Source organism: Haliotis cracherodii, unplaced genomic scaffold (genome assembly GCF_022045235.1).
Source record: "Haliotis cracherodii isolate W230 unplaced genomic scaffold, xgHalCrac1.p SCAF_6, whole genome shotgun sequence".
In the NCBI taxonomy this organism is placed as follows: Eukaryota; Metazoa; Mollusca; class Gastropoda; order Lepetellida; family Haliotidae; genus Haliotis; species Haliotis cracherodii.
This window is the reverse complement of record NW_027266319.1, coordinates 15488041-15503511: the sequence shown is the minus strand read 5'-3', so window position 1 is coordinate 15503511 and position 15471 is coordinate 15488041. Positions and strand designations below refer to the sequence as shown.

The following is a 15471-nucleotide window of genomic DNA, read 5'->3' as shown; positions in this document are numbered from 1 at the left end:
ACGGCAGTAGCCATGTTGTTTATGAACCGGATTTCGATATCGTTACATGATTTTCATTGGACTATGCATAGACTCGTTAGTATAATATAATTCCATAATTCCAGCATAGTTTGGCAAGGATGGAAACTGAACTTTCAAAGTAACTTAACTCCCTTGCCTCGGGAACATATATCCTGACAGGATCACATGTTGACTGACAAGCCCCTTGTGTACATTACTCCCTTATGTATGCGAGCAACATCACCGGTAGACTGACACGCCCCCTCGTGTACATAACGCTCTTTATGCCAGCAACACCTGTAGACTGACACGCCCGCCTCCTGTACATAGCTCTTATGCTCACAGCATCACCTGCAGACACACACGCCCATACCTGTACATAACTGTCCTTGGATTAGAGGTATCCCAGTTAATTACGATACAATACGAACATCCCTTCTGTTTCATAACGTCCGGGTGGTTTAGACAACCCATTAAAGTATTGTCCATCGGGAAACCTTATCAGTTTAGTGTTAGATGCAAGTGCTAGAATCCCGGTAGCATACGCATCATCAATCCATATTGACTTGATGTAAGTTGAAGCTGTGTGTAGATTCCTGATAACTGACAGTGTTGTCATGTAGGCAAATCCTGCACAATATGGAGGGTAGGTGACGAATGGATACTCCACTTCAGAAACGGCCCACTTTCCGGCTGAACTCTTTCTGCTCCCGGGTACAACGAAGCACATAATATTCCCCTCAGGGACAGGGTTCGACAACAGGTACCTCAACACGTTTGCAACGTGAATAACGACATCATCGTCCATTTTAATGACGTACTTCACATTTTTGCAGTGACTGAGAACCCAATGATAGCCCATAATGTGCTTATGGGTCAGATTGTGGTAAGAATCTATGAAGTTCCCTTGCACCATGTCTTGATATTTCTGTGATTCTTTTGCAACCTCTGTCTGTAATGAAGCATTGTTAGTTTGCCCCACTAGGAAAACAACAGTCAGAACTGACCCATGTTTAGTGTCACATACACTGGTGGTGTTCCTGATTTTCTGTCGCTTCTTGGCGTTGTACAGGGCAGTATGCACTATCACCACTATGGAGGCCCAGCCCTTACAGTTATCGGAGTTCATCGAGAACTTGTACTGATGTAAGTTATCCCAAACATCAGCATCATCGTGTGCAATGCTGAGATATCGCAGTATTGGGGAATTCATCGCATACAACCTTTTTGAACCCCATTCTTTAGCAACACCCTTCTGATGAAGAACAGCCGTTGATGCGGTTGGCAGAATGGTTATTTCACCCGTGGCGTTTGCATTCACCGTAGTGCCAACCGCTGGTCTTTCGGACGTGATCTTCAGCGCCTTAACTTCTTCCTGTGACACAGACCTGAAGGTGTCTGGAGATTTTTTGCCAACGGAAACGTGTCCTCTGATTAGCAAACAGACCACAGCACCCGCTATACACAGGGTTAGCATCCGTTGCCATGGTATTTTCCTGAACCTTCCCAAGCAGACTGTTCTGGAACAGATTAAAAAATATTCTATACCACCTTCATAATATTCGACACCACCTTCATAATATTCGACAAGAGTTCAATGCTTATATTGTGAGCATTACTCATTATTAGAACTGGAAACATTTCAGGCGTGAGATGTAGCTTTAATTTCCAGAACAAAGGACTTAGGATTGTTTATTTTGGCGTGTAGGGTTGCATTTCTTAGGATTGTCAATGTAAGTAGCACAACAGATCATAATGGAGCAGATGTGGAACGGGTGATAAGCCAAACTGGTGGCACAATAGTGGAGCCGTTTCGTGAAAAATTGAGCACTTAAAATATAAAGCAGGAAACTTGGTACAGTTGTACAGTTGTACAGGTAATAGCATTCCAAATATTTTCAGATATGGGGCAACCTAAAAAAAATCCATTATGGCCACCATGGAGGAATAAAATTCTCGTCTGAGCATGACCCACAACCTAAATATGTTATGAAAAATGAACATCTTGTAACGTATTTACCCAACACTACATCTTTAAAGAAGTAAATAACTATATTTTGTAGACTATTTGTTTTGATTTAAGTAATGTAAAATGTGAAATTATTTGGACAAGTATATGAAAGTCTTTCGGCATATCTTTAAGACACATCATTAAAGCCAATTAACTGTACCAATATTGTATACATCTGATAAATAACAGAATATTCATAGAGCACAATTTGTATCTATTGAAATATGATTGTACATGGCTAATGTTTTGGTTGGCTGGAGACAATTAAATGCAAAGTGGTGTACTAAGCAATGAGGCTGAATTGAACTGAACTCTTATTTACACAATTATTTCAACAACATTATACATATGCATATAAATAAAGAATATATACAAAAACATCAAAAAGTCACTGTCACATTGCTCTGCACCCTCTCGCATACTTACAACTACATCTTAGAAATACTTGGCATGACTCAGAAGCTTGTGGTAGTGTAGTCCACAAAGAATCATAGTCATGTGCTGCTCAGATATCAGATATCGAGGGGTGATAAGGGAAAGATATGGAAAACAGAGGGTCATAATATTTTTATCACTTAATACTAAGCGAAAAGTCATAGAAATCTTGCCAAAGAGAGAACAAAAGTGTTCCCTGGAGTGCCAACCTGGAGATGATGACGCCCCATTCCGGTCAGACCACTCTTGGGTGTTGTATCGTGAAGTCAGGAATCTGTGTTGTATCGTGAAGTCATGAATCGGTGTTGTATCGTGAAGTCATGAATCTGTGTTGTATCGTGTAGTCATTAATCGGTGTTGTATCGTGATGTCATTAATCAGTGTTGTATCATGAAGGCATGAATCAGTGTTGTATCATGAAGTCATGAATCGGTGTTGTATCATGATGTCATGAATCAGTGTTGTATCGTGAAGTCATGAATCAGTGATGTATCGTGGAGTCATGAATCAGTGTTGTATCATGAAGTCATGAATCTGTGTTGTATTGAGGAGTCATGAATCGGTGTTGCATCATGAAGTCATGAATCTGTGTTGTATTGAGGAGTCATGAATCAGTGTTGTATCATGAAGGCATGTATCAGTGTTGTATCGTGAAGTCATGAATCTGTGTTGTATTGAGGAGTCATGAATCAGTGTTGTATCATGAAGGCATGTATCAGTGTTGTATCATGATGTCATGAATCAGTGTTGTGTCGTGAAGTCATGAATTAGTGATGTATCATGAAGTCATGTATCAGTGTTGTATCTTGAAGTCATGAATCGGTGTTGTATCGTGAAGTCATGAATCAGTGTTGTATCATGAAGTCATGAATCTGTGTTGTATCGTGAAGTCATGAATCTGTGTTGTATCATGAAGTCATGAATCTGTGTTGTATCGTGAAGTCATGTATCAGTGTTGTATCATGATGTCATGAATCAGTGTTGTATCGTGAAGTCATGAATCAGTGTTGTATCGTGGAATCATGAATCAGTGTTGTATCGTGGAGGCATGAATCCGTGTTGTCTTGTTGAATCATGGATCAGTGATGTCGCGTAAAGTCATGAATTGGTATTATATCGTGAAGTCATGAATCAGTGTTGTATCGTGAAGTCATGAATCTGTGTTGTATCATGAAGTCATGAATCTGTGTTGTATCGTGAAGTCATGAATCTGTGATGTATCGTGAAGTCATGAATCAGTGTTGTCTTGTTGGATCATGGATCAGTGATGTCTCGTAAAGTCATGAATCGGTATTATATCGTTTAGTCATGAATCGGTGTTGTATCGTGATGTCATGAATCAGTGTTGCATCATGAAGTCATGAATCTGTGTTGTATTGAGGAGTCATGAATCAGTGTTGTATTGAGGAGTCATGAATCAGTGTTGAATCGTGAAGTCATGAATCTGTGTTGTATTGAGGAGTCATGAATCAGTGTTGTATCATGAAAGCATGTATCAGTGTTGTATCATGATGTCATGAATCAGTGTTGTGTCGTGAAGTCATGAATCAGTGTTGTATCATGAAGTCATGTATCAGTGTTGTATCTTGAAGCCATGAATCGGTGTTGTATCGTGAAGTCATGAATCTGTGTTGTATCGTGGAGTCATGAATCAGTGTTGTATCATGAAGTCATGAATCTGTGTTGTATTGAGGAGTCATGAATCAGTGTTGTATCATGAAGGCATGTATCAGTGTTGTATCGTGAAGTCATGAATCTGTGTTGTATTGAGGAGTCATGAATCAGTGTTGTATCATGAAAGCATGTATCAGTGTTGTATCATGATGTCATGAATCAGTGTTGTGTCGTGAAGTCATGAATCAGTGATGTATCAAGAAGTCATGTATCAGTGTTGTATCTTGAAGTCATGAATCGGTGTTGTATCGTGAAGTCATGAATCAGTGTTGTATCGTGAAGTCATGAATCTGTGTTGTATCGTGAAGTCATGAATCTGTGTTGTATCATGAAGTCATGAATCAGTGTTGTATCGTGGAATCATGAATCAGTGTTGTATCATGGAGGCATGAATCGGTGTTCTCTAGTTGAATCATGGATCAGTGATGTCGCGTAAAGTCATGAATCGGTATTATATCGTGAAGTCATGAATCGGTGTTGTATCGTGATGTCTTGAATCAGTGTTGTATCATGAAGGCATGAATCAGTGTTGTATCATGAAGTCATGAATCTGTGTTGTATCGTGAAGTCATGAATCTGTGTTGTATCGTGAAGTCATGAATCTGTGATGTATCGTGAAGTCATGAATCAGTGTTGTCTTGTTGAATCATGGATCAGTGATGTCTCGTAAAGTCATGAATCGGTATTATATCGTTTAGTCATGAATCGGTGTTGTATCGTGATGTCATGAATCAGTGTTGCATCATGAAGTTATGAATCTGTGTTGTATTGAGGAGTCATGAATCAGTGTTGTATTGAGGAGTCGTGAATCAGTGTTGAATCGTGAAGTCATGAATCTGTGTTGTATTGAGAAGTCATGAATCAGTGTTGTATCATGAAGGCATGTATCAGTGTTGTATCATGATGTCATGAATCAGTGTTGTGTCGTGAAGTCATGAATCAGTGTTGTATCATGAAGTCATGTATCAGTGTTCTATCTTGAAGTCATGAATCGGTGTTGTATCGTGAAGTTATGTATCAGTGTTGTATCATGAAGTCATGAATCGGTGTTGTATCATGAAGTCATGAATCTGTGTTGTATCGTGAAGTCATGAATCTGTGTTGTATCGTGGAGTCATGAATCAGTGTTGTATCATGAAGTCATGAATCTGTGTTGTATTGAGGAGTCATGAATCAGTGTTGTATCATGAAGTCATGAATCTGTGTTGTATTGAGGAGTCATGAATCAGTGTTGTATCATGAAAGCATGTATCAGTGTTGTATCATGATGTCATGAATCTGTGTTGTATCGTGAAGTCATGAATCTGTGTTGTATCGTGAAGTCATGAATCAGTGTTGAATCGTGATGTCATGAATCAGTGATGTACCGCGGAGTCATGAATCAGTGTTGTATCATGAAGTCATGAATCGGTGTTGTATCGTGAAGTCATGAATCGGTGTTGTATCATGAAGTCATGAATCGGTGTTGTATCGTGAAGTCATGAATCGGTGTTGTATCGTGAAGTCATGAATCTGTGTTGTATCGTGGAGTTATGAATCAGTGTTGTATCATGAAGTCATGAATCGGTGTTGTATTGAGGAGTCATGAATCAGTGTTGCATCATGAAGTCATGAATCAGTGTTGTATTGAGGAGTCATGAAACAGTGTTGTATCATGAAAGCATGTATCAGTGTTGTATCATGATGTCATGAATCAGTGTTGTATCGTGAAGTCATGAATCTGTGTTGTATCGTGAAGTCATGAATTAGTGTTGTATCGTGAAGTCATGAATCAGTGTTGTATCATGAAGTCATGAATCGGTGTTGTATCGTAAAGTCATGAATCGGTGTTGTATCGTGAAGTCATGAATCGGTGTTGTATCGTGAAGTCATGAATCTGTGTTGTATCATAAAATGTTGTATTGGAGAGTCATGAATCGGTGTTGTCTCATGAAGTCATGAATCAATGTTGTATTGTGATGTCATGAATCAGTGTTGTATCATACAATGTTGTATCGTAGAGTCATGAATCGGTGTTGTCTCATGGTGCCATGAATCGGTGATGTCGCGTAAAGTCATTAATTGGTGTTGTATTGTAAAGTCATGAATCGGTGTTGTATTGTAAAGTCATGAATCAGTGTTGTATCGTAAAATGTTGTATTGCAGAGTCATGAATTAGAGTTGTCTCGTGGAGTCTTAGTGAGGTGAGGTGAGGTGAAATGGGATTTAACGTCGCGTCCAAAATTATTGCACTTATATAGCAACGTGCATGCACGTTTTTGTGTGTGGCCGCTTGTACTAGTCCGGACTGATGCCGATTTATAGTGCTAGCTCACTGAGATACCATGCCGCAGTTTAACATGAATACCCGACTCAGACACACTATACTGACTCCGAGCCGACCAGTCCTTGTTTTAGACCCTTAATGCCAAGCGCCAGACAGTGTAACAACAAGTACCATATTTTAACGTCTTTTGGTATGACGCGGCTTGGGATCGAACCCCGGACCTTCCGCTCTCCGGGCGGACGCTCTACCATTAGACCACGGAGGCGGTCGTGGAGTCATGAATCAGTGATGTCTCGTAAAGTCATGAATCGGTGTTGTATCGAGGAGTCATGAACAGGTGTTGTATCGTAAAGTCATGAATCGGTGTTGTATCAAGAAGTCATGAATCGGTGTTGTATCGTAAAGTCATGAATCGGTGTTGTATCAAGAAGTCATGAATCGGTGTTGTATCATGAAGTCATGAATCAGTGTTGTATCGTAAAGTCATGAATCGGTGTTGTATCAAGAAGTCATGAATCAGTGATGTTTCGTAAAGTCATGAATCGGTGTTGTATCAAGAAGTCATGAATCTGTGTTGTATCGAGAAGTCATGAATCGGTGTTGTATCGTGAAGTCATGAATCTGTGTTGTATCGTAAAGTCATGAATCGGTGTTGTATCGTAAAGTCATGAATCGGTGTTGTACCATGAAGTCATGAATCAGTGTTGTATGGTAAAGTCATGAATCTGTGTTGCATCGTGAAGTCATGAATCGGTGTTGTATCGAGAAGTCATGAATCGGTGTTGTATCAAGAAGTCATGAATCGGTGTTGTATCGTAAAGTCATGAATTGGTGCTGTGCCTTGAAACCTTGTGTCACGTGGTTCCATCTCTGCCAGATGGCGGTGTTGAGAAGGTAGATAAACCTATGCCATATTAGACGTGCAAAAGCAACATTTACCAATACTTTCCATATCATGGTCTCTTTGTTGAAATACAGATTGTAAGTATAAGTTAACTCAGTCTGTTAACTTGAATATTTTTCTCAACAGGATATGGAATTATTGCCTGTAACATCAAATATCAAGCCTGCTCCGTAACGCACGTGTTTGTTCAATGCACGACTCCAATGTAACGCCTAATGGGAACATGTTGAGGTTTGCTTGAGATATATGAGATTCGCAGTTAGGGAATTTTCAATGTTTATAGAAACTTCTTTCACCCAAAACCAATGTTGAAGGGTATTGTTGGGTGGGGATGTCACAATTAAGTCGGAAGTAAGTAAATTTGGGGCCTTTAGTCAGTAGCCATTTATTCCTCCAAATCGGTCAAAAGTTCATGCGTAGACAATCCAGTGATTGATGTCATGAGCATCGATCTCCGCAAATGGGATACGATGACATGCATCAACCAAATCGAGCCTGACCACCCGATCCCGTTAGTCACAACTTACAACAAGCAAAGTCGCCTTTTATGGCAAGCAGTGGTTGCTGAAGACCTTTTCTACCCCGGATCTTCGCGGGTCTGTTGTCAAAATGAGGAAACATCTCTGTGTGTCCATGCAGATCGTCTGTCTGTATGTAGAGAAACATGGTTACGGTTGTTTCTGCTTTCGTTTCATTACTACAATTCACGTATTGCAAACACTAAACACTGAGTTATATAGATCTAGTTTTATACGACTTTTACGTGTGTAGCACGATTACGATAAACAGTCAAGTATTTATTTACATTTAATAATTTTACGTTAATCTTTTCCGAATGAAAATAGACTCGTGTTAGGGAGGGGATTTTAGTTGTTTTCGCAAACCCGTCTACCCATCAAGGACCCTCAAGTTGAACCCAAATAATATGTCGCTATTGACACAAATAAAATCACTACGGCAGATTATTAACTTCACTGCGACTTCATTGAAAGCGAAAGCTGTGTGGAGCCAGCACCACATTGTGTTTGTATGTATCAAAGGTCTATTGATATGTCCGCCATAATAAAACTAACGCTGTGCTGAGTTTCTGCCAGGATCATACCTTTGTTTGCTAACATACCTTTGTGTGTCTCGGGATTGAGTCCACAGTATCGTCTGCTATAGTCCATTCATGAGAGAGAGCTTTTATTATTTCGTTGCGCACATTTTCGTTTCTTCGTAAATTCTCTAGGCATACCAAAGCATACCCAGAACCAGTAATGATAGTTGTATGTGCATTTGTAGCATGTTTCATACTGTTTATGTATCAATTTACCTTTAAATTGGCATTGACCTTCAAATTGACCTCTACGGAGGCTTATACAGATCTAATAAACTGCATTCCTGTGCTTAATACTGAACATGTCTGAATCGAAAATATAATGTGTGTATGTTAGTTCCCATTTATAATCCTTTTAGCCCGATGAGTTAATATGAAACCGAATATAAAACACATTGAAAATAAAAATGGTTTCATAAACTAGCGCTGCCGTAGCCTATTTTCGAAACTATCGTAGCCCAAAGAAATCGTAAGATTGTCGCAGCGGTAGAAACAAACATTTTTAGCCCACTAGTCCTTATAATGATAACATATTGCGAAAACCTTAAAAAGGGCAAATTTCTACTCGTCCTTATGATACCTTAACTATTGGGCAGTTTGGCAAGGACTACAGGACGAGTGCCAAGTTCTAACGCTGTTGTCGTAAATATATCATAGCCCCATACCTGTCGTAAGATTTTTTATCTGTCTCAGAAAATCCATATATCAAAATTAAACTTTGCACTGTACCTCTACTATTAGTATGGAAACTGTTCGCTACATTTGAAAAGGATCCAGGATTTTAGTTTTCAAGCTATAGGTCACACAAATGTTAAGTCAAAAACTGACCACCCGTTCCCGACAGTCGCCTTTTACGTGAAGCATAGTCGACTTTTACGGCAAGCATGGGTTGCTTAAGACCTATTCTCCCCGGGGTCTTCACGGGTCTATGAATCTTTTGAATGGTATTGCCATGTGTAAAGTTGTAGACATGCTACATTTCAAAGAGTGAAAATTCACAAGAACTTTGAATTGTTTCACTTGTCTACAGAAGAGGATAAAATTAAAGGTAACCTATATTTGATATTTATGACAATGTCAGTTGAATTTATCAAGTCGTTGCTATTACCCTTGCGTGTAGAGATGATAGATCACTGGGAGGAGCTTATACACACTCGATGACCCCTGACGTCATAGGGCCTTGTTTCGCCGGTGTGACTGGCAACAAAATACCACATATAACGTCATAGGGTATTGTCACGTGTTTGAAAAGTTGGTGGTACTGTATTCTAAATGTAGGCCGAATATAGGCCCTAGACGAATACATTTCTAAAATATTAGAAAATGCTGCACAGAGAAAAAAATGCATTTGGCTTTGTTTATAGCCCTGTGTCAAGGGTTTTCGGACGCTAAGACACATTCGTAGATTTCTCTCTTATCACATGAACAACTGTAAAACGTCCCATTCACTTATAAAAGACAACTTTCTCTTAACACAAGACATCATCTGAGTATTTAAAATGTCTGTGTGATGCTACACCTACTGCTATAGCGCGACTGGTCGCGATAAACATGGCTGTCCGAAAACGTATGATGTCCGAAAACTTATGATCCGTTGGTAGCTATTTCGAATAAGCTAGTACTGTGCGATGATTTTTTTATTTAGAAGCTTTACGGAAATTGTGAGCGAACAAAATACTGCCTAATATCTGAACGACAACTACATATCAAATGGATTTATATGCGTATGTATAACGACATACATTCAATTCCAAAAATAGCATGCCGTGAATGACGAAAACTGATTATCTCTCTCACGTCAAAAGGCGACATGGTGTGGAAAATTACAATGTGTAAAACGGAATTTGACGCTTTTTCGACACAACATAAAATAAGTGCTTTCACCAAGAAAATAATGTCTTGAATATGTAAACAATTAGATAGTTTATCGTGTATCTTAATTGGACAAGACATGCACCTGTTTGGCATCAATTTACGTAATGAAATACTCAAAAGGATATTTCAAAACTCCCAAAATTATATTCAGTATTGGACATATATTTGTTCATTATTATGTTATTATTTCTTACACAATAAAAAATGCAAAGAAAGTTGGTGTATAATTATCAGGATAATCGTTTACGTTTGAACCAAAGGGGTACCTGGCATGGGTTTTATTTATACTTTTTACAATTCCTGGAGAAATAAAGTAAACAGTTTACTATCCTGTGATCACAATATTGAAAAAAGAATGAACCCATGGATTATATAATGCAAACCGAGAGGAATAATTCGCAAATTGTTTGTGACTAACGCGCACCAGGCGAATCGTTAGATATCAATGTCCTGTGTCAAACGACATTAAAACAATTTCAAGACCAAGACAACTTTTTCAGAAATGTGTGCATATATTTAAAAATATTATCCATGTTAAAGTAACATATTCAGTTTTAGTTATGAAATAAAATGAAACGGCTATTCATGGACATTGGTTATATGAACTTATAATATTGACTATATCACACATCCCAAGAAATACGTACGTGCTGGAGTTACATTTACACTTCATCTTGTAACACTTGTCCAAAGGAAAGAAATATCGTATTCGACGCTATAAACCTATGTAAACAATGTTCAAACAAACAGAGGATGATCAAAGGTTCGTTCATACATGTGGCTTATATTTTCGTATGATATCATTTTGAACATTGACAAATATCCAAAGTGAAATTAATGGTGTGAAAAAAATGTATAAAACATTCGCAAAATCTACATCATAACTGAAACTGTAAACAGCATGATACAATTATCTTTTTCACTCTCATTCAACATGTTCAAGGACCTTCACCTCAAAGAAATTACCAAATATGTACAACAATGTTGACGTATGACATCACTGTAACCGACTTTTACAACATGACGTGTTCACGGTCAACAGTACGCGGGATTTTACGAGGGGACTTTCGTTGATTCAGGGATCGTATATACATAAATGTGACATGTAAGTAATCAGAAACATTCTGATAATCTATGTACTGTTATTTGTTGTTATACTTTTCATTAAAACAAAAGGAAATAGTCAGAAATTCCGATAAATACCGTTGTCGTTGTGCGTGATTTTGCGTCAGTCATGGCGTCACACAGAACGGTAACTTTGACAATTTTTGTTGAAAATATCAAATCATTGCAATGTATCTATTTTAAATTCCCTAATTCTTGCTACGATTCTCTTCCTATGCATATACTGGAAATGTTGAGTCAATATCTTGAACGAATAGACGAATGGATAGCTCAAAATATGAGAAAATGCTACACTGTAAAATCTGTATTTTGCTTTGTTTACATTTCAAACAAGTGCATTTTTTCGAGCACAGCGTTCGTTTTCACATCTAACTTATTATTTTGCTCGATTTCATCTAGCCAGTTTGTATTTGTGACAAAGACCATTGGTCATTTGATTCTAAAATGTATGATGATTTCAAGGATGTAGGTATCACAGCAAAGTTTGAAATATACGTGATATTACAGATGTCTAATAAGCGGTGTACCTCAAACGTGATTTTGTAAACACTATCCAATATGGCGGAAGGCGTTCGTGTTTGCGTATTTTCCAAAACATTCGAAACGATCCTAGGGTTATCGATGACGTTTTTGAATGATCATTGGTGATTTCATAAAAGACAGATACTCGTGATCACTAATATGCTATTTCTGAAATTCATTTCTCTGAGTAAATATCCGAAATTTAGATTTCAAAACATGCTGTGTATAACGCCGTGAGTGGTGATTTAGAAATGTGTAAAAAAATGGCGACATTTACGATGTACCTAATTTTCAGTACTTTTGCTTGGGTTAAAATGCCAGTGGATGATATCACAGAACAGGGAATGTCCCACCTTATTCAAAACTGTGAACTATAGTTGTGCGAGTGATGTATTTTTAATTTTATTCAACTTCAAAGTGAAGGTTGTAGAGGAGGGACATATATGTCCCTGTGGCATCCAAGGGGGTATGGCGGAGAGTTTACTTTGGCGTTCGCGTTTTTTCAAAAACATTCAGTACAATTCTAGGGTTATCGGCGACGTTTCAGAATGATGATTGGTGATTTGATGAAAAACAGATACACGCGATCACTATAATGCTATTTTTTAATTTCAATTATCCGAGTAAATTTCCGATAGATCTATTTAGATTTCAAAACATAGCCTGAATAACGCCGTGAATGGTCATAGAGTAAATGTCAAAAGTAGTGATATTTACGATGAGCCTAATCTTCAGAGGTCGTTTTCGGTAACTTAACTTTGCCTTAAATACGGATGATATCACAAAACAGAGCATTTCCCATTGAATCCAAAGCTGTGAAGTGTATTTGCATGCGTAGGTTAGGCCAACATGTTGACGAACTTCAAAGTGAGGGTTGAAGAGGAGGGACATATTGGTATATCCAGGGGGTTAAAAAAAGAGCAATGAAGTTCGCAATATGCAGAAAATGACTTTACTTACGGTGGCATTTGATCCCTTGTGTAGGGTTAAGTCCCCCAAAATCCCTGTTACTTAAGCGATCCGGATGAAAATGGCGGCGAAAAACTTAGAACGTTACGCACTCCGTCGCAGTGGAGAGTAACGTTCTCACTCTCCTACCCAGAGTTCCGTGCGGGAGAAACTGCGCCGGCCTCGTGAGATAATTTTAGTTTTTTCGTTTTATCAACAGACTTTACGTATGTACACACTATACATGACTTCTCTACCAGACGGAAAGATCCAGCCCATACTTGAGGCGTATCCCTGTTTCTAAGGACAACATGTGAGTACTGAGTAGTGATAGATGATAGGAACATGCTGTTGGTAGTCCATATGATCAGAGACCATATAATATTATATGGTCTCTGATATGATGTCTCCAAATATTATTATCAAAACTCTGTACAGTTTCAGAGAACAATTGTAAACTTCGTGTGCAAATGGGGAAAGGATTATACTCCATAGATTACCTGTAAAATGACTAGACTTTTGGCATTTCATACTCTCTTATTTATTCACAGGTGTTGTCGGAATTCTTTGCTATTGTGTACCCAGAAAAGGAGGAGGAACAGGCCAGACAAGATGTCTGCCAGAAGATTGAATGGCTCCTGCGAATACAAAGAGCACTCTTATTATCATTTAAATAATGTCTCCTGAATAGCTTGACATATAAAAAAGTACTATCCCCCCCCCCCCCCCCTCCCTCATGTTCAACATATAACGGTTAATTCAGTCCCTTATTTAGCAATTGGAATCGAAAACTCAACTGATTGAGTATCTCCAGCTGTTTTCAATTACGTCACAAAGATAGTGACGACGTACAACATTGTTATGGTCTGTGACGATATCACTCCCACAAGATATATATCGTTGTTCTTCTTTCTCCGCTTCAAATGATAAATATAGAACAGTGAAGTATGTTGATGCTGGACATTAGGGTAATTTAACTGTAACTACGAATCTTATTACAGAAAGATGGCGTCACAGAAATAGACTTACTGGTGGGCATGGAAAAGGCTGTGGCAGTCGAAAAAGGACGAGCTAAGAAGTCCAAGTCAATCATTAGTGTCCATAAGGTTCGTCTCTCAATCCCTCAAACAGTATGCTGAATAAAAAGGTGGTCTGGGGCCATAAGGATTGTTTTCCACCTCTGGTTAAAGTATGCTAGCTGTGACCCCTAAAATTTTAGCTTTTAACATTATGCTATATGGAAATGAAACATTATGCTATATGGAAATGACCAACTGACTTTCATCCTTAGTTAAAGATATCATTTTTTTTAAATGCAGACTTTTTACAATTTCATCAAAGCTTTTTATACCAAAATTTAAACTTAATGTTTAACTTTCAGGTGGATGGTATGGCTTCTGTCAAAGAAGCATTTTATGAATCCAAGTAATTCACCTCGCAACGCCTCATCATTGTTGTCAATAAGGACGACAACAGTTTCATGACAGCCTACATTGTGGGAGACAGGACGAAGATAGTTTGCCAAGCTGTATCTGTCTTGGATTCAGCAGTTATGCTACTGGCAGCGTATTAATTATGCATTTGATCTGAGCTACCCAGGCTATATACGCGTGCGCTTGGATTGCTGCAGCAGTTTGTGGTGGGAGACGCCTACAGTGGACCTAAAGGAACAAAATGGATCACTTTCGTGAAACGTCTCACCCAGGACTCACCCTAGTCTTGCTGACTCAGTCATTGGTGTTTATCACTGAACACGTATTCTAACATAAACGTGTATAAGTGTCTATAAAGTGTTGTAAGAGTATGAACATGTTTTTTTGTGTTTATTTATAAACGTCTCAATGTGCATTTAATTTTAAGCGGCCCTGTATCTACATAAACACTTATGTTTATAAACATACACGTGGACGTGTCTATAAAGTGTTGCATCATCAGTGTTTATTTCTGTGTTTAAAGAGAAATACTTGTTTTTAGAGTGAAGAAATAGAAAAATGTATATGTGGGGTACTATAGCCTACCACGGCTACCATGTTGTTGATTGTTCAATATTTACCGTGTTGAATGATAAAATGTGTCTTGTCAGTGACTATTATATAATAAAACAACTACAGACTTTATTTGGCCAATACCTTTGGACCCAAGAAAAACAACATTGACCGAAGGCTATAGTTACTGTATTCTCGGGCCTCGTTTCGGGACCTTGACGAGTCTATAATTTTATATTATCCTACAAACTATATGGCAGAAAGTAACGTTGCACAGAAATGAGGAATACACGACTAGGACAGCATCCGAGTTTATTGTCGATGGGTTGAAAGAAGTCAAAATGGTAGAAGTAATCACGTGACAAAACGCACACCTGGACCGAGGGGTCAGTTTTATCGGTTCGGAGCCAGCTCTGTCACACATACATGTAGGAAGGAAGCCGGACAGCAATTCTTCGTCGACGATGTAGTAGTAGTTGGTGTGGTGCGGCGGTCGTAACAACGCCGTGACAAGCCGTACAATCAATCTCATTAAAATCAGGATTAGGATGGGATGTCCTCAGATCTTTGTTTAGCGGTAGCGAAAACTATGATCTGATTTTAATGAGACTGGCCGTACAATATGCC

The 15471-nt window shown here is 38.5% G+C and overlaps 1 protein-coding gene across 1 annotated transcript; it reads right to left on the bottom strand.

The window, feature by feature from the left end:
* Window positions 1-409: 409 nt before the first annotated feature.
* On the bottom strand, window positions 410-12940 carry LOC139446753 (beta-1,3-galactosyltransferase 1-like). Its single transcript, XM_071228063.1, has 2 exons — window positions 12872-12940; window positions 410-1520 (listed from the first exon to the last, which is right to left on the bottom strand). Exons 1-2 carry the CDS (start codon window positions 12877-12879, stop codon window positions 410-412), a joined length of 1119 nt encoding a protein of 372 aa, XP_071084164.1. The 5' UTR covers window positions 12880-12940.
* Window positions 12941-15471: the final 2531 nt, after the last annotated feature.